The sequence below is a fragment of the Hoplias malabaricus genome, chromosome X2, assembly GCF_029633855.1.
Source record: "Hoplias malabaricus isolate fHopMal1 chromosome X2, fHopMal1.hap1, whole genome shotgun sequence".
NCBI classification, from domain to species: domain Eukaryota; kingdom Metazoa; phylum Chordata; class Actinopteri; order Characiformes; family Erythrinidae; genus Hoplias; species Hoplias malabaricus.
In genome coordinates, this window is record NC_089819.1 from 38,552,964 (window position 1) to 38,573,221 (window position 20,258).

At 39.0% G+C, this 20,258-nt stretch overlaps 1 protein-coding gene across 1 annotated transcript in view; it reads left to right on the forward strand.

Moving 5' to 3' along the window:
• Positions 1–19,329: 19,329 nt before the first annotated feature.
• The window catches only part of LOC136677004 (SUN domain-containing protein 2-like), a 42,054-nt gene continuing 41,125 nt past the window's right edge, over positions 19,330–20,258 (forward strand). Inside the window, exon 1 of the mRNA XM_066654347.1 lies at positions 19,330–19,598. Within this exon, the coding sequence (XP_066510444.1) occupies positions 19,574–19,598 (25 nt within the window). The 5' untranslated portion in view covers positions 19,330–19,573. The remainder of the gene's footprint in view (positions 19,599–20,258) is intronic.

Here is a 20,258-nt window from a genome sequence, read left to right on the forward strand (position 1 = left end):
ATATATATATTACAGCAGTGAATTGCATTTTAGCAACCCTAGCTACATTTTACATTAATATTACACCTTCAAAATAACTGTGATACTCTGCTGACCTGTAACAAGGGGAATAGAGCCTCTGTTGTTGCTACTTTGGGCTCAGCACTGCAGAAACTGCATTTTGGAGATGGGTAGGAAACCATTAGCTAAATAAATCCCACTATGCATGGCCAGGCTTTGAAAAAATTTAAAAAGAATTACAGGAAGAAGGTGGAAAATGATTCATTTGTGTCCATGAAAATTACTAGTTTCCTGTCCTTTTTGACAGGGTTTTTCTTTACTTGTCTGTCCCTTTACTTTTTAGATACCTCCTCTCTGGTCTACACACATTGGCTGCTTTATCAGATACACTTACTTTGCTGATGTCAAGTTAGTGTTAGATTGACAAAAAATAAAATACACTAAATTACCAGATCACCACAAACCCCTGCTCACCTGTTTCTCATGAAATGAATCAATTCACAGTTTGTTCTTCTTTACTGCAGTAACAGCTTCTACTCTACATAGAAGGCTTTAAATATTTGAACATTGCTGTGAGGATTTGATGGCAGTAATCCCCATAAATGGGATCAGGTACTAATATTGGACGATTAACTCTGGATCACAAACACCACTCCAATTCATTCTAATGAATAGAGCTCCATTATTCCAGACACACCTATCCCTTGCTCTTCAGTCTAATGTTGTGAGGCGTTATACCCAAGAGCGTAGCTTTGATCTCAACACTGGCAGAGACACTTCTCTATGTGCTTTATATCACAGTTCTGCTGTCCCTTACTGAATGGGGCTTCTCATTTAGCGGCATGTTTGCAGTGCTTTGCTGCTGCATGCAGCCACAGCCTCTCACACCTTAACCAGCCCTGTTAGAGGTGTGAGTTAGGAGGCGGGACTTGTGGCAGACAATGAGATCTTAACCGTTTGTGAACCAAATACTATAACTAGACACTGACTATCATGAATGGGTGAACATTTAAATGGGTAAATTGGCTGATTATGAGAGGTGTCCAAATACTTTTGGACGTGAGACATTTTGACCCAGATCTGAACTGTCCGTGCTCTATTTGAAATGATTGGAAGAGAGCAGGTCCAAACTCATCGTTTCTTATCATCCCAGACTTTTTTCGCCTTCTTTCATCTCCTCTATTGAGTCTGTGATTGCTATATTCACTCTCTCTGTAAGAGTGTGCTTATCAGGGAGAGACATGTTTAAAACACACACACACACACACACACACACACGCACACAAAACACTATCCAAACTCCAAACATCAACAACAGCTGCTAGGGTTCATGGGGAATTGAGAGTAATGTATGGGCTGATATGGAAAGATACTGTAAAAAGAAAACTGTTAATGCCACTGAAAAGCTCCATCATAAAACCTTATTTTTAATCAGTTTCTTATCATAAAATGAATACAAACCCCATAACAGCTTATCAAACTGGTGATGAAACAAATTAATTGGAGTTCAACCTTAATTGCATAGTTTAAGCTTAGTGCGGTGTAATAAGCGAGAAAGAGGGTCATTCTACACACCCAGAGAAAGCAAGTGCCATTATGATCCCACATATGGATGGCTGTGGCATTTCCCATTATCTTTCTATCTTTCTATCTTTCAGAACCATTTAGAAAAATCTAAATATTAAGACTCACTTGGATGTTTAATAATAATAATAATAATAATTTATTCTTATATAGCGCATTTCCCATAGACGCTTACAATCAAAAGTACATAGACAGATATGTAGAAACACTCAGTACAAAATAGACAAAAAAGACAATATAGGTTCAGTGGTTAAGAGGAACCACACAGTGTTGGAGTTTCAGCAGAAAATACTCAGTAGTGAGTATTAGACTTAAGTTAAACAGAAAGGATACAATAAGCAAGAGAAACAAAGTGAGTCTTAAGATTAGATTTAAATATGGGAAGAGAGGGAGATTGTCTGACCAGAGTTTGTAGGAAATTCCAGAGCCAGGGAACAAGTCGGGAGAAAGCTCAATCACCATGACCACAGAGTTTGGATGACAGAACAGTAAGAAGTCCAGCAGTTGAAGACCTGAGAGAGCAAGAAAGTACATAGGAAGGAAGAATGTCAGACAAGTAGGAAGGTGCTAGATTGTTTAGAAACTTATAAGTAAGTAAAAGTATCTTGGATCTTGGAAATGGATCCGATATTTAACAGGAAGCCAGTGAAGATGCTGGAGTATGGTGTAATGTGGTCGTGAACACTAGTGTGGGTAAGAAGACAAGCAGCAGGGTTTTGTGCCATCTGAAGCTTAAGGACAGAGGAGCTGATACCAGCCAATAAGGAGTTACAGTAATCTAATCAATTTGAAATTAAAGCATGAATGAAGATTTCTGCAGCGGACTGAGATCGTCTGATTTTAGCGATGTTATGTAAGTGAAAGAATGCAGTTTTTACCACTGAGTTTATGTGGGCTATAAAAGAGAGAGTAGGATCAAGGAGAAAACCCAGATTTCGGACAGTAGCAGAAGGAGAAATTAATATGTTATCAATGTGAAGAGACATAGATGGAGTATGATTGAGCATTGATCTAGAGCCAATGAGAATGATCTCTGTCTTATTACCATTTTACTTGAGAAAATTTTGCCACATCCAATTTTTAATCTCAGATAGACAGCTTTCCAAGTGAGTGTTGAGTTGGTCATTGACAGCTATTTCTGAAGTAGATCTGGGTGTCATCTTCATAACAGTGAAAGGCAATGTTAAAGTGATGCAGTATATGCCTGAGAGGAAGAAAGTAGATAATGAAAAGGAGAGGTCCAAGGACTGATCCCTGCACCTGTAATCAAAGAGGTGGGGGATGTATGACCGGAGAGTGTGACAAACTGTTTTCTGTCTGTTAATTAGGAGAAGAACCAACCCAAGGCAGTGGCAACAATACCCAGTTCATACAATCGTGATAGGAGGATGGAATGGTTAATTGTATCAAATGCAGCACTTAAGTCCAGAAGTATGAGGATGTTGAGGGAGCCAGCATCAGCAGATACTAGTAAATCATTTATAACCTTAACCAGAGCTGTTTCAGTACTATGAAAAGGTCGAAATCCAGATTGGAAGGGATCATAGAGATTATATAGTCTATTAATGTATCACTTTAAGTAGCCTATTAGGGTAAGTAACCAAGATTAATGGATTAATTTAATAATTAAAATGTATTTTGTCATATTGGTATCTGAACTCATTTCTATTTAACTCTTTGCCCTTAGACAATACTAAGCACACTGTGATACATGGCATGGACCTGTATCTGACCTTGCACAGTGATGACTCGCTATAGTCACCCATTACACTATGTCTGAAAAACTCCTATAAATCTGCCCATCTCTCTCTCTCTCTCTCTCTCTCTCATATTTTTCTCTCTCTTTTTCATCTATCAATGCTAGCATTGAAAACTATGGGTGTGTTTGGGGTCAATGCTGGGCTGCGACTGGTCCTAACCACATTCACACACACACATTTAAACAAAGCCTTTGTGCATTGATCATTGGACTGTGTGTGTGTGTGTGTGTGTGTGGTCAGATTGTGAGATTGAATAGAGAAGGAAAAGATGGCTCAGAAAGATCCCAGCTGTTAGATGGATGCATATTTTCCTAGTTCACACACACACACACACACACACACACACACACACACACACACACACACACACTATTGTGTAATTAACACATGTATTTTGGGTACTGTGGAGATACGTAATGGGAATTCTGTCTGTGCATGTGGAAGTGGAAACATCCATCCAACTACAAACTATTCATTTCTCAGTAGCTATTCTGAAGAAATTCTGTTTAAGAGAAACAATTTCCACATGAAAATACCTGAAAGAAGTTCAACAAAAAAGAGAAAAAGAAATGGGAGCCCTGGCAACTACAAAACACCTGATGTCACACCATAACGGTCTTCATTCAGATACACAGCATTCAAAGCTTCCATTTCTCATTTTGAGAGAGGAGATAATGAACCTTCAAAGTCACCTTGTCCTCTTGTCCCCCATTCTCTCTCTCTCTATCTGTCTCTCTCGCTCTCTCTCTCACTGCTGTTGTCTTGCACGTAGCCTAATTAAGATGAATCTACCATATTACTGCTTGAGCCTGAAGGGTTTTGTGTGTGTGTGTGTGTGTATGTAGGTGTCTTTGTGTGAGTGAGACAGAGACAGTGAAAGAGAGAGTGTGAGTGAGGTGTTATTTATCTATGATATGATTATAATAATCAAGGTAAATGTGCTTTAAGGCAGAGAATTTGTCATTATTTCTGGGTCATTATGAAAGTTCACAGACTACTCTGACAAGTAAATGAAGTGGTGTGTCTGGAGATATGGTCATGCCCATATAAAGAATTCCAGGTCTGAGCTGAATTTCTCTATAATGGAAAAGAATGGAAAATCACTGCTATCACACCCTATAGTGAACAAATGAGATACTTTTTGTCTAGCCCATATATCTACATGGAACATCACTTGACCCAATCTGAACTGAGCTCGTTTACATATGTCTTAAAGGTTACATATAATGGGCAAAAATCTGTGGACACCAGTCCATTACATCTCTAGGACATTCAAACCATGGGCATTAACGTAGATTTAGCTTCACAGTGTAGTTTCAGCTGAGGCTTGTATATGCGGAATTAAACAAATAAAAAAAAAAACAACTTCAACTTTTAATTTAATCAAGTAAGTCATTAATAACATGCTCTTTTTGATCTAAGAAGGACTATAAAGAACATGGCCTTTGCAAACGGTTGCAATCATTGACTTTTTGTAAAATGCAATAAAAACAATAAAACACTGGGAAAATTACAATGAAAATATTTGACAGTATACACTGGTGAGGAAGGCCATCAAGGCACTTATACATTTTCATGATGATGATTAAAAGCTAAGGGCAGCACAGTGGTGCCGCAGGTAGTGTTGCAGTCACACAGCTCCAGGGACCTGGAGGTTGTGGGTTTGAGTCTCGCTCCGGGTGACTGTCTGTGAGGAGTTGGTGTGTTCTCCCCGTGTCCGCGTGGGTTTCCTCCGGGTGCTCCCGTGTCCGCGTGGGTTTCCTCCGGGTGCTCCGGTTTCCTCCCACAGTCCAAAAACACACGTTGGTAAGTAGATTGGTGACTCAAACAGTGTCCGTAGGTGTGAGTGAATGTGTATGTGTCTCTTTGTTGCCCTGTGAAGGACTGGCGTCCCCTCCAGGGTGTATTCCTGCCTTGCGCCCAATGATTCCAGGTAGGCTCTGGACCCCCGCGACCCTGAATTGGATAAGCGCTTACAGATAATAAATGAATGAATTATTATTATTCTTTTTTTTAAACTGAATAACCCTACTGGGAATCATTTATACTTGAATTTAGTGGTGTTCCTCAGAAAAGGTAGCAGAAATAGTCAGACATTTGCACAGAGATATGGATTAATTGTAGTGGAATGCTGAAATAGAAAAATTCCATGCTGATTCTATGGAAGAGTCATAAAAATATATTTTTTCCTGTATAACTTTAAAAATCTCATATACCGGATCTTTTATAATGAAACAGTCGACAAACAGGAAGCTGAGGAAGTGCCTTCACACAGTGTAAAAATTCCAGCTCTAGCAAGAATTAAAAACAACTCCCCCAGTCGCTCTCTCGCTCTCCCTCTCCCTCTCTATATGTCTATATCCTCTCTAAGTCTTAATCTCTTTATCTCTACCTACACGTCTGTCTTTCTCTCACTCTCTCTCTCTCTCTCTCTGTGTGTGTGTGTGTGTGTGTGTGTGTGTGTGTGTGTGTAAATTACAGAGCGATGACATCACTCCACTTTCCGAAGAATTGAAAAGGGGTTAATAAACAACAGGACAAATACACACACACACACACACACACAGACGAAAACACACACACACTTTAACCCAGAGAGAGTGCGTGTGTGTCGTGGAATGCAGACCCAGACGCTTGGGGGGTAGGGGTGTGGGGGGGAACACACCAGTGAGTCACACGCCTATGACATCACAGGTCTCAGGCTGAGCTGTTCATGGGTTTCCCCTTAAACAACTGACCCCTGGCCAGTCACTCACAGCGATTACTGACCACAATGTTATTTCTAAACCGTGGTACTGACCACACAGCTCTTACTGACCACAGTGTTATCACTGACCACACAGTCATTACTGACCATAATTTTATTAATGACCACAAAGTTAATACTGACCACACAGCTATTATTGACCACAGTGTTATCACTGACCATAAATATTACTGGTCACCTAGGTAATAAATACACAGACTGACTGACCAAAATGTTCAGGGATAATATTTATACTGTAGTAATATTGTAATATTGTACTTATAAACAGTGCCTGGATCAACCAGTTTTTTGTTTTTTGTCTCTTTCCTTTTCTTGGTCTAGACTTATCCACCCTTTTACGTCCTTTCAGACCTATAGAATTGAGTTGTCCTTCTGATAGTGGAAGGCCAAACACAAACAGCTGTGGGTTTGTACAGTTCTGAAGCAGATATGGGGCTTGATTTTCTCCTCTCAAATGTGAAAGTGATGAAAGCTGTAAGTGCTCTTTTCCCGATGGGCACACTTCTGGACTTGTGGGGTTGTTAGGAGTCCCATTTCCATGACAAATGAAAGACTTGAAGAAAAAATAAATGAAGGGTGTTCTCTGTATGGACAGTGACTCTGTCCGTCTGTCTGTCTGTCTCTGTCTTTCACTCCACCCCCGCCCTGTCTTCATTTTGTGAACACATTCTGTGTTTGTATTTTTGCTGTCTGTTCATATGCCCTGAGAAATTCACAGCTTCATTAAGTGTTTAGCCTCATATTAAAGAACAACATAGAAAAATCGAGTGTGTCCTAATTCCTCGTAAACTGCATCATTACTCACCGTCTAAATAGACAGCTGTCTCCTGGCAATTTTCCACTGTGGTGTGCAGTACGTGTTGTGGTAAACTTTTAGAATAAGACTACACTTATAAAAGTTTATAAATGGTTTACAATCTGTTCATTAATTGTCATTAATTAAGCTGTAAACACATTAAAGGTCATTAATAATAATCTATAACACTTAGATAGAAAGGGTAACATGACCTGTTATTTTCCAGATAGTGAACCCACATCCATCTACACTGTTAAACCACAGATCTAGCAAAATACTGACCTTAGATTGTCTTCTCCATCAGTCAACATTAAGCCTGTCAGCTTCATCATATATCTGTTTTTAATTTTTTAACAATTTAACCACCATTTTTAATCAAATAACCACTGATGATAATGTTGTGTGGACCTTAACATATGAAGTGACTAAATTCCCATACCCAGGTCATACCCAGAATACATTATTCTTTGCTTTGACATTTTCAGTAAGTTCTTGAACACTTTCAGTATTAGACAAAAAAAAAAGAATGAAAGAAAGAAAGAGCACTGTAGCCTTTTCTATCTCTGTGTTAAAATGATTATTTATTACCTTTAAAATGTTTACAAAATAATTATTGACCATGTATTAAAAAGATTTTAAACTGTAAGTGTAGTCTTATAGTGGTACATTATTTGGTCTGAACCAAACCCAGAACTTTATGTGTCATGTCACATGTCACAGAACCCGTGTACATTTCCCACTGCATAGAAGAACCATGAAAGTGGGCAGAGCATCTGAAGACTACAGGACCAGTCAAATGTTTGGACACACCCTCTCACTGAGGGTTTCCTTTGTTTTTGGGCCATTTTCCACATATTGTGAACGTACAGTACCAGTCAAAAGTTTGAACACATCTTCTCATTCGATGTTTTTTCTTAGTTGTTTATTATTTTCTACATTGTAAATAAATATGTAAGACATTAAAACTTTGAAGGAACTCATATGGAAACATTAACCTAATTAAGTAAAAGACACAAATGGAAAGACCCTCTGCCATTTTCCCTGCTTTTACAAGAATTTACTGTCTAAACCACCTTAAAATTAGCAGACGAGACAAGGCTGATGTTATATTCTCTTTAACTATAAATGTTATAGTTTAAGAGTTTTATTTTCGTTATTCTCCAGCTTTTTATTGAATACAAATTTCCACCTTAAACAGCTATGCAAATCTAAAGCTAGTGCTGAGTTTTATATATAAAAAAATAGTTTTGAAACATTTCTTATTTCTCACACAGCACAGCTTGATATCTTTACCATACAGCAGGTAGTGTCGCAGTCACACTGCTCCATGGACTTGGAGGTTGTGGGTTCAAGTCCCGCTCGAGGTGACTGTCTGTAAGGAGTTTGGTGTGTTCTCTCTGTGTCCTCGTGGGTTTCCTCCCACAGTCCAAAAACACACATTGGTAGGTGGATTGGTGACTCAAAAGTGTGTGTGTGAGTGTATGTGTTGCCCTGTGAAGGACTGGTGCCCCCTCCAGGGTGTATTCCTGCCTTGCACCCAGTGATTCCAGGTAGGCTCTGTACCCACCATGACCCTGAACTGGATAAGCGGTTACAGACAATGAAATAATTAATTTGTTTAAAACACACACACCTTTCAATCATGTTTGAACAATGTATTCACCTTCTACTTACAAAACACAGTCCTAACTCCTTTCAAATGTTGCTATGCCTCACTTTCTTTATATAAAACACACAACCTATGGCATTTACTCATTTTAATCTATTCATAGGTATCTGTACTTCTATATTTTTTTCAGAAATGATTTGCTATTTGCTGAAAAATAGCCATCTCTCGCTCTGTTGTGAAGTGTTGCTGTTCCTAAACTGCCTCGATTTTTCAAACACAAGGCCAATATTCCCGCTCCTTTTACTCCGTCTCTGGTCATTGAGATTTTTAGAAGGGCACTGGGGCTTTTTGGGTCTGGTAAAATATAACATTAACACTTCATGGCTGCCAGACACTGTTTGTAGACCTGGCAGTGGTGGTTTGGACTGTAATGTGATTGGACAGAGGGCGGGATCTCGGAGCGCGGAGTCACAGGAGTTCCGTACCAGACTGGACACTTCTCAAAGAGAATATATCTGGCCTGTTACTTAATCCATGACCACACACCCATGACATTTTATGATCAAGGGCAGTAAGTATATTACAGATTGCTCCTTTAAATGTAGCTATTTAACATTAATCTCTCTTCACCTTTCTGTCTCCCTCCTTTCTTACTTTTAATCTCTTCTCTTTCTGTCTAGCTTACTCTCTTCCTTTTCTCCTATCTGGCTCATTCTCTTTCTGTATCCATCTTCTTTGCCTTTTCACACTTTCAGTCCCATATATCTCTATGTCTCTCAGTCAGTCTCTCTCTCTCTCTCTCTCTCTCTCTCTCTCTCTCTCTCTCTCTCTCTCTCTCTCTCTCTCTCTCTCTCTCTCTCACGGTGTCCTCTTTTGCTCCCACTTTTCTCTTTTTATGACTTTGTTTCTGTCTTTCTCTCTGGATCCATCTCCCTTCTCTCTCTCTCTCTCTCTCTCTCTCTCTCTCTCTCTCTCTCTCTCTCTCTCTCTCTCTCTCTCTAACAAAGGAAACTGCAGTCCAATGATAACAGCCTCTGAGACAATAGACCACCACACACACACACAGTGGACGAGTTTAGCTCGGAGAGGTCGAGCAGTTAAACAGAAGAGCCGTGACCTCGCAGTTTTGACGGCCTTTATTTGACCGGTTTGGAAAAATGTGGAAACATGGAAATACCAGAAAAGAGACAGAATTTAGCACAAAGAGAAAAGCTGTGACATCAGCGTCTATGCTGGACAGGGTTTTCACCGTGTGAACTGACCACTCACCACATTTTAAAGCCGTGCTCGGGAATTCACCAAAGTCTGGCATTTTAAAAAAAATTTCTGTCATTTCCAATAACCAATTGCTTCTTATTTAACTCAGCAGAGTTCCCACACTTGGACAATGCAGAACAGTTATTGGTCCAGTTCGGGAAATCACAAGCAGGTAATCATAAACAATAACCAGGACAGCATGGTCACTAACCCATCTTGCAACATCATGTGCTCCTCTATGATTTCCTTTTTGTCTTGTTTGGCCATGTTGGTAGATTTAACCCTCCTCCCATGAGAAATTCCCAAATAGATTATTGTATTTCACCAGCATTAATCAATCAACCAGTGGTGATTCGATTTACTCTAGAATTGTCTGGATACATACCTCAGTGTTTTCCAATGTAGGTGTCACCTGATGTTGGAAAAAAAGATTTTGATGAATTCTTGAGCTATTGACTCACAAAACTAAAAAGTGAATTGTCTAGAGAGTCAGTTGTTTACTTGGTCTAGGGCTATAATTTCCGCTGCACCCCACACTGAAATAAGGGCCAACTTCTATGCTTTAATGGTTATTGGGTGCCTGGACAGCGTGTTATGAATGGTCACATGATGCAAACAAAACCCTTTGTCCTGTGGTGATTTTTTTGTCAACCGAATGAAAGAATTTTATTTGTAAGGAGACATTGTAACAAGATCAATAGTGTGTATAGTGTCTTTGATGCGAAGCACGCATGTGAGTGACGAGGCAGTTTCATGAGGTTAAAAACCTCATATTGGTTTAAAAAATCTTTATAGAAATTCCCTAATAAAGGAATCAAAGTGTTTAATTTGTTTGATCAGAAGTTTCAATGAATTAAATGATGGAAAGACATAAAATCTCACCCTTCTGGCTATATTCTGTGTGCCCTAAAAACAGCTGCTGTAACCCCTATACTTAAGAGACCTGGCCTTTAAAACTTTAGACTCATCTCCAATCTACCATTTGGTACCACTTTTAGAGTAAGACTACACTTATAAATGTTTATAATTGTTTACAATCTGTTTAATAATGGTTATTAATTATATTGTAAATGCATTAAAAATCATTAGCAATCACTTACAACACATAGATAGAAAGGGCAACAGTAACTTGCTGTTTGCCAAATAGTGATCCCACATCCATCAACACTGTTAAACCTCATATCTCTGGATACTGACCTCACTTTAGCTTCTCCATCAGTCAACATTAACTCTGTCAGCTCCAGCACAGTATTGTTAACCCTTTAACAACCAAGTTTAATCAATAAACCACCGATATATTTTTTAGACACTGATCATAATATGGTGCACCTTATCATATAAAAAGACTAAATGCACATTCTAAAGTCTCTGCATATTCTATACCTCAATATTTTCAGTAAATTCTGACTTTTTCTCTATTAGATGAAAAAGAGGTCACTGTTTCCCTAAAAACAATTTATATACATTTATAAGTGTAGACTTATTATAAAGCCATTTATTTTCAAAGTCCTTGAGAGAGTTGTCATCTCACAGCTGCAAGATTTCCTTAATACCAATAACCTCTTTGGGCGTTTTCACTCAGGTTTTCATCCTCATCATAGTAGAGAGACTGTTGTCATCTGTATCCTTAATGACCTACTCCTATTCTCTGATCTCTGGCCATGCTTCTGTCTTCTGTCTTACTCTTATGCTTATGCTTGACCTTACTGCAGCTTTTGATATGGTTAATCACAAAATACTAATCTCACCACTTTCTAGTATTAGTCTGTCCGACACGGTGGTCTCCTGGCTCACATCCTACTTAACAGATAGGACACATTTTGTAACACTAAGCAAACACAAATCTATCACTGCTCCAGTCATTTAGGAACCATACCACAAGGCTCCCTGTTATTTAACATGTATGCTGCATCTAGTTACACTGCTATGCAAATGACACACAGATACATCAAATCCACTGAATCCTTCCTCCTTCCCAAGCTACTGTCCTATATCCAGGAATTGACACATTGGCTAAACTCAAAATTTATCAAGCTAAATTAAAAAAAAAACAAACAAAAAACAACAATTACTGATTGTTGGTGTCCTGTTTGACCCCTCCCTCACCTTTGTCTCACACATTACATTTCTGTCCAAAACTGCATTCTTTCATCTATGTAACATAACGTTGCAAGACTCTGTCCCATACTTACAGCTAAAGATGCTGAGATTCTGGTGCATGCTTTCATCACTTCTAGATTAGATTACTGCAGTTCTCTCTTTTATGGCCTGCCTGTTAAAACTCTTCACTTTTTACAATACATACAAAATTCTGCTGCTAGAGACTTAGTGCATTCAAAGAAATCTGCCCATATCACCCCCATTCTTCATCGGTCACATTGGCTGCCTGTCTGTCAGTGTATCTGTTACAAAATCCTGTTGTTAACCTTCAAAGCCTTGCATGGCCTCACACCTGCCTACCTCACTGACTTACTACTTCCCTACACCCTGCCACGGAAGCTAAGCTCCCTGATTCTGTCTACTAACTGCTCCCAGGTTCAAGCTCTCCACGATGGGTGGTAGTGTTGCTGCCTCTACCCTCTGGAACTCTCTGCCCTCATTTATTTGCTCTTCAAAGTCTCTTTCAAAACCCTTTTTCAAAGTCAATTTTCAAAACCCTTTTTTTTTAGAATACTTCCACACTGTCTTTTTTCTCTCCCCTGATATTGTAAAACATCCTCAGGTTTATGAAAGGCTCTATATTAGTGTAACTTATTATTATTATATTAATAGGTTTCATGTATGAGGCCAGGTGGGTGTGTGGATGGATGGAAAGACAGAGGGGCTGAAATTAAATACAGATATAATGGCAATAGAGGATGGAGAAACAGAGGGTAATTTGTGATGCCAAAGGATCTGAAAGTTAATATCAGGCTTTAGACACAGAGCTGAACTGTAGAACACATGCATAATTCAATGTTTTATACAAAAGACCAATAGAAGGTCAGACCTGTCACCCATAAAAATACACACACACTCTTTGTGTGTGTGTGTGTGTATGAATAGAAGGAAGTAGTCTGGTGAGAGGTTAGGGCTTATAAAGAAAGAAAATTTTAGAGTGACCACGTTTCAGTATTTGAAAGAAGAAGTCTGCAGCCACGCCTCCAGAGTTCAGTCTGAGAAAACTTTGCAGAATCCAAATCAGTCCCAAAAAAATCATTCAGTGATGTTAAGGTCTGGGCTCTTGGGTATTTAATGGCACATCCAGCTGGAAATTGTAGGGTGGTCTCTGACTAGCAGAGTACTTAGTGTGTGTGTGTGTGTGTGTGTGTGTGTGTGTGTGTGTGTGTGTGCGTGCGTGTGTTTGCACATGTGCAGCTGGATGGTATTTTATGTCTAAATGGACAAAAGAAGCTTTGATGAACATTTAACACACACACACACACACACACTTTCAGAGCAATGATTAACAGATCAAACAATGACACACATAGACAGGATACACAGCTTAGCTCCAAAAGCTCTTAATTACCGTTTATGTGATTAGCATCGAAAACAGACGTCTGATAGATGTGATGAGACGTGCCACATGCGCCAATAACCACACACACCACACACACCCCTGCCAAAAAACAGGGAACAATGAAGATGGATTATGAAAACATTGAATCTGTGTATTTCCCACATTTTTCCTAATTAACATTAGAAAACTCACTGCTTATTCCCAATTCATTTGTTATGCACTGTAATATCTTCATTTCATTTCCAGTCAAAACAACCAACTTTTACAAGCAAGTAAAAGTTGATTCATTCATTTATTTATTCATTCATTCATTCTCTGTAACCACTTATCCAGCCCAGAGTTACGGCAGGTTCGGTGCCCATCCAGAACCATGGGGCACAAGGCAGGAACACACCCTGGACAGGGCACCAGTCCAAATATGATGCTTCATTGACCTGTAATAGTATTCCTTTAACAAAAGGTTATAGTGTATATTTATAATTTATTATAAATATGTATACAGTGTCTATTGTTTTCATAAGACCTTCCATTCTTTTGGGCCTTTGCTTTCAGTTTCTCAAAGAAATCCACAGGCTTATTGCTTTACTTCTGTGTATGTTTCCTTTTCTCAGTGGGGGGGTTCTTGACCGCTCCACATTCTTTCAGACCCTGTAGAGTGTCCAAGGTTCATTCGCAGACATTGATTACATTTCAGTCTAGGCACTTGACTGTATGTGTGTGCAAGGTTTGTGTGTTTGGAATGGTTTGATATTTTGTGTCTTCTGGGGTTAACAATAGCCTATTCTGTGCCGTCCATAACAGAATGGGCACACCCAATTCATTTCAGAAGAGAACTGACCACTGGGACCTCTCTCTCTCTCTCTCTCTCTCTCTCTCTCTCTCTCTCTCTCTCTCTCTCTATGTCTCGCTCTGTGTGTGTTAAGGTGTGATGTAGATAGCTCCTCTTTTATTTTTGTCTCAGGTATGTGTTTTTTTCCAACAGTTTTTTAAAACAATGATCTGTATCTGTGTGTTTTTGTGTGTGTGTGGAAATTAAGTTTGACTGATGATGATAATGTTAATAACTTTAGCTTTAAATAGCTTTAAAATGTACAGCATTCCAAACTTTAAAAGATTAATACACATTCTATTTTATATTTTATATTAAATATATCATCACTGAAGCAAAAGAAAAACAGTAGTAGACAGCGTTGTTCAGAATGTGTCATTCAAACTTAATAATGTTTTTTTAATAATAAAATTTTTAATGTTTTGCAGATATGAGAATTCAAAAAGGAAAGCAAGCAATAATAGTGCACTACATAGGGTCAGAACACTTATTTCTGGAAGTGCACCACATAATAGTTTTGCACCTAAATACAAACATACACACATTTACACAATGGTGTTTCGGTACCAAGGTCACACTTCAGCAGTGTGTGTCAAGCTTCTGGGTGGGTGGAGGGATTTGTGTGCCACGATGGAATGTTAAGATTAAAACTTTAGTATGGTATATAAGGTTGGTTTGTTGTTGTTTAGTTGGATGGTTAATTCATCTGTTGGTTGGTTTTTAGATAATGAGTTGTTTTGTTAGTTGATCTTTTCATTGGTTGGTGGGCTGGTTAGTAAGTTCATTGATTGGTTGTTTGGCTGGTTAGTTGAACATTTGCTTGCTTCCTTGCTTAGAGGGCTGTGTGTTGATTGGTTCATTTGATTTGTTTGTGGGTTGTTTTGTTGGTGGGTGGGTTATTTGTTTGACTAGTGGTTGTTTTGATGTAGTTGGCTACTTGCAGGTTTCTGGTAACTCGGTGAATGATTGGTTGGTGTGTTGATTGTTTACAGTTTGTGATCAGTTGTTGATTAGCTGGTAGGCAGTTATGGTGATTTCCACTGCATGGTACCTACTCAATTTGGCTCAACTCTGCTTGACTTTGTTGCTTTTCTAAAGGGAAAGTTTGGTATCTCATACATGACTTTTTCTTTTTTTTTTTTGAAAAGGTACAAACACTCCTTGAATGGATGACCGATTAACAATTCGCCATTAAGAGCAGGATGGTTCAAAAAGGAACAAAAAAAACTATAATGGTCAATCCCCAAACCCCAAAACAACATGTGAATACACAAGGCATAAAGGAGGCTTAACATTACCACCACCTTTGTTGTGGTTTCCAAAGCCTGTAGCCCCAGTAAGAGACAATGTTTTGCCATGTCACTGGCTACATTTCAGGGAGTCGGGCGCTGTAATGGAAAACCAACCCATGTAGAGCCAAGTCAAGCTGAGTCCAGTAGGTATTATGCATTGGAAAAGTGACATTTGGTAACTGGTCGGAGTCAGTGGTTGGTTGTTTGCTTCATTCCTTGACTGGGTAGTTTGTTGCTGGGTTGGATGATTGGTTTGTTGCTTGCATGGCTGGATGATTGTTCATTTAGTTTGGTGTGTGTTTATAGAGTAGTTTGTGGGCTGATTGGTTTTTCATTTGTTTCATTGCTGAATAACACTGTCATTCATTTTTAAAGAATTGCTAGAAAGATGAACGGATGAGTGGTGTCTACAGACTGTAGAAAAAATAGGTACTCATTGTTTAAGTTATTTTCCCACCTCTTGTAGTATGTTTTTTTTCTGTGTTGTATTTTAGGGAGGACATCATGGTGAACATGAACTTGTGCAGTGCATGTGGATTCCAGCTGGGAAACAGAGCTTCAGGAGCTTTCACAAGTATATGTGGTTTTGGCTCAGAGGGTGTTTAGGGATCATGGCAACACCATTAGAAAGATAAAGATCAGGGTAACAGTATTTCATGCTGCAGTGTGAGTTACGAGTACACAGTGGAACTTTGGGAGAGTGCAGATGATGCACTTACACATCCATAAATTCCAGAGGGGTCCTGGCAAAGCAGACTCCTCTCAAAGTGTGGCCTTCACCTCAACTCCTTTCACCCTGAATCCCCCCTAGAGAACCCACACGCTCCCTCAGCATGGCTTGACATGCCAGGAGCTGGATCGCCTACTTGCTGTATGAATAGATCTTTCTAGCAAAAGTGAACAGGTTTGTCCAACGAGGGGTCAAGGCCAACTTTCCAGTATCTATTTGTGGATCGGCCAGAAGCAGTGTCCTGGCTCTCTGACATGTTAACATAAACTCGCTAGTGTCTTCACGCCAAACATGGAGCCTAACAGAGCCAAGGTCAATACCCAAAGACAGAAACTCACACATAAACACACTCGTGGAGACAAAATACAACTTGGCCTTTGCCCTGAGGATGAAACACTGAGATCAAACATCTTCAAAACCTCACCGAAACTAAAACTGTGAAGCACAATGTTCTGAACAACAATGACACTGACACAATGAAGGCATGTCTTCCCTTTTATGGCAAACTTCCTTATTGCACTGCCTATTAACTTTATTAACTATTAACTTTATTAGTGTTGGCCATCTTCTAGCTCTTCATCACAGGTGACCAATGGCAGTGGAGGATGATATGAAGTAAGAATCTGATGATGTAATAAACACACAAGAAAATAGTCAAGAAATTCATTAAACAACAAGTCAAAGGTCGAGTGTAACCACTGAGTCTAACTGCACACATAAGGAGAGATTGCACATGTTTCACAAAAGCTAATAAATATATGGCATACACTTCTGGGGGTAGTTGTGTGTTACTTTGTGTTAAGCTACTTACCTGCCAGAGCTTTGTATACTCAATGTATTATGGGTATCTGCTTTCAGCTAGGTACAAAAGTCACTATGTATTACAGTGAATTGTAGGATAGTTTGAGTTCATTAAAATATATGCACGGAAAAATGTTTTGGGGCAAAAATACAAAATGGCAGAAACTCCTGCCACGATATAGAGCGTAAAGCACAGTAGGACAGAATGCAGAGCCGATTTATATGCCTTTTTCCTTACTCAATAGATTGTAGCACAGTTCAATGTCGTCCCCTTCTGGACGTAACGATACAACAAGTTCAAGAAGTTTATTGTCATTTCAGCAGTATACAGTGTTTACAGTACACAGTGAAACGAAATAGCGTTCCTCCAGGACCAAGGTGCTACATAAGACAATACACAACATTAAAGTGTGTCTAGTGTAAAGCTAGTGCAACATGAAACAGTTCACACATATTAAAGTACAAAGGACATAGAACACAAAACAATACACAACATTAAAGTGTGTCTAGTGTAAAGCTAGTGCAACATGAAACAGTTCACACATATTAAAGTGCAAAGGACATAGAACACAAAACAATACACAACATTAAAGTGTGTCTAGTGTAAAGCTAGTGCAACATGAAACAGTTCACACATATTAAAGTGCAAAGGACATAGAACACAAAACAATACACAACATTAAAGTGCAACTACATTACAATTGTACTACTTTACAGCCTACGAGACCTATGACTTATTTTTGTTACTTTTAATAAAATATAGGCCAATGTTGTCCTATAAGGGGTCGATATCTACACCTAAATCCTTATCCTAACAAACAACTTATAATGTAAATGTTTACGTCAAAACCAAATTAAGTGGTTGGAATTATCCAGATAACAGGTTTGAATTACCTTTAATAATAATAATAATAATAATAATAATAATAATAATAAATACAGACATCTAGTGGCATGGGTCACCAGAGACTCCATACTAAATCTACCTAAGCTGACATTGCCATGTGGGGGACCCACTCTATAGAACTTGAATTATTCCTGCATAGCAGTGTGAGCTGCATGGGTGCCATTATTAGGGTGACAAGACGTCCTCTTTTACCCGAACATGTCCTCTTTTTTAGGCTTAAAAAAAATGTCCGGGCAGAATTTCACAAACTAGTCCCGCCCTCCCCTACTCCGTTTGGTTCGCTTGAGTAAGAAGGGGGCGTGGTGAAGTAGCCTAAAATCTTCTGATTGGACGGTCTGACTGTAGAGCTACCGTTATTGGTCAATAACCTTCTCTGTACAAATTTAATTGGTCAGTCTGAATGTCAGTAGTCCTTGTTTACGTCAGGCAAAACTCATGTACCTACCCTCATCTCGAGCAGCTATGCCGAAAAGTAAATGTAAGTTCTCGGATGAATTAAAAAAGAAATTTCCATATTTTGTGTAGCAAATAAAGGTGTAAAGGACCTAAAAGCACACATTAGGTCCAGCTAACAACGTCAGCCCCCGCCCCCTAGCCATGATGGTACACAGCTCCAGAGTCTGAGGGTCCTGGGTTTGTTCCTTGCCTCTGGACACTGCCTGTAAGGTGTATTAAATGTTTTCCAAGTGTACATGTGTGTGCCATAAGGGTCCAGTGCACTACCACAATCAGAAAACATATCCATGATAGGCAGGACCACGGATGGTCCACTGAAGGAAAAGTTGCAGGGCCACTGACGTTTTTCAGAGTATTTTCTGAGCAGACCATCGGTTATTGAATCAACTTTTAGACAAACTGTCATATTTTAGCACTTTTCCATTCACAGTCCAATTTACTAAATTTTTCTTCATTAGGTTATTTTGTTATTTAATCCAGCACAGTGTCAACATTTTCAGCATAATCATTTTATATTAGGCATCCTCATTATTATATCTCTCATAGCTGTTGTTGATGGTAATATTTGTATTAGTTTGTTTTCCAGAATAAAAGTCTCTGTGAATTTAAAATTAGCTTGAAGAGATTAAAAATTAGTTAGATCATGTACAAAGGAGTGTAATCTGAGTGGTCCCAGGGTGAACCAGCAGTGGTGTGCCAACTTTTAATGCCAGTGGATCGATATATGCTCGTTGATAGGTTGTGTCCACGAGTGTTTGAGTGACCCTGTGACGGACTGACACCCTGTCCAGGTTGGGTTTCTGCATTACGTCCAATGAATCCTTGTAGGCCCTGGACACTTTGCCCTGATCCCGATGAAGCAATTATACAACATGAAAGAATGAATATAAGATATACTTGCGAGGAAATCAATAAGAACAGTGTATATATTTATTTTAAAAAATATTATTTGCTACTTCCTGGTGGTAGAAAAGACGGACGGTCCCTTTAAATGAGCGAGAACTGTGGCTGTAGTTCCTAAGTGCGGTGGCGCTGTGCTCTTTCAGTTTGAAAACAAACGGCAACGCGACAGCAGAGTAGTGCCGCTTCCTCTGTATCTGTCGGTTGAATTATTTGTGTTTTAGTGAGGTTTTCCGTTGCTTTTTCCTCTGACCTGACTTTTTTACATTATTGAGGGAGTTATTTGTCATATTTGTTTGGTGTTTGTCCAGAGGAAGAGTTTTTTAGGCTGGTTTTGTTGTGTTTTTGTCAGTATTGTGGTGGTGTGACAGCGCTGAGTCCGGATGCCGTACACAGAGGGAGAGGCGGGTAAGAGCATCTACAAACACGCTTAACGATGTAATTAACTCTCTGCATATAACAAGCAGTTGTTGTAGTGTTAATGCTTTATATATATATATATATATATATATATATATATGAAAGACAAGAATGGAATATATGAAGGCTCCCTTAACACACACACACACACACACCCTGCTGAACTGGTAACTACGAACCGTTCAGGCTAAACACACCAAATTCAGATGCTATGCTATATATAAATTTTTTGTCTGTTACTTTTGTGACGACTAAATGTCCTCACGATGATAAGAAATAATGACGTGTTGTGGAAATAGGGCTCTTTATTTTCTTGTACCGTTTTCACCACAATTAAATTTTTTGGAAAAAAAAGTTAAGACTAGTGTTTATGGTTTCGATTATGTCTAGTTAAAAGTGTAGTTTAAGTGTAAGTTTGCAAGTCTTTAAATATGGTGAAACCAAATTTTGTGTGTGTATGTGTTCTCTGAGTGTGACCCATGGCATACACAGATGCTCAGGGTATGAATTTGATGTGTCTGGCTCAAACAGTTTGTATTTGACTGTTTGTGCCAGGTTTCACCCATGGTTTTGGCACTAAAGTCTGGTTGCATAATCACATTTGGGGAATTTATTTGACTTGTGGGGAATACAAGCTGGTCTCTCAAA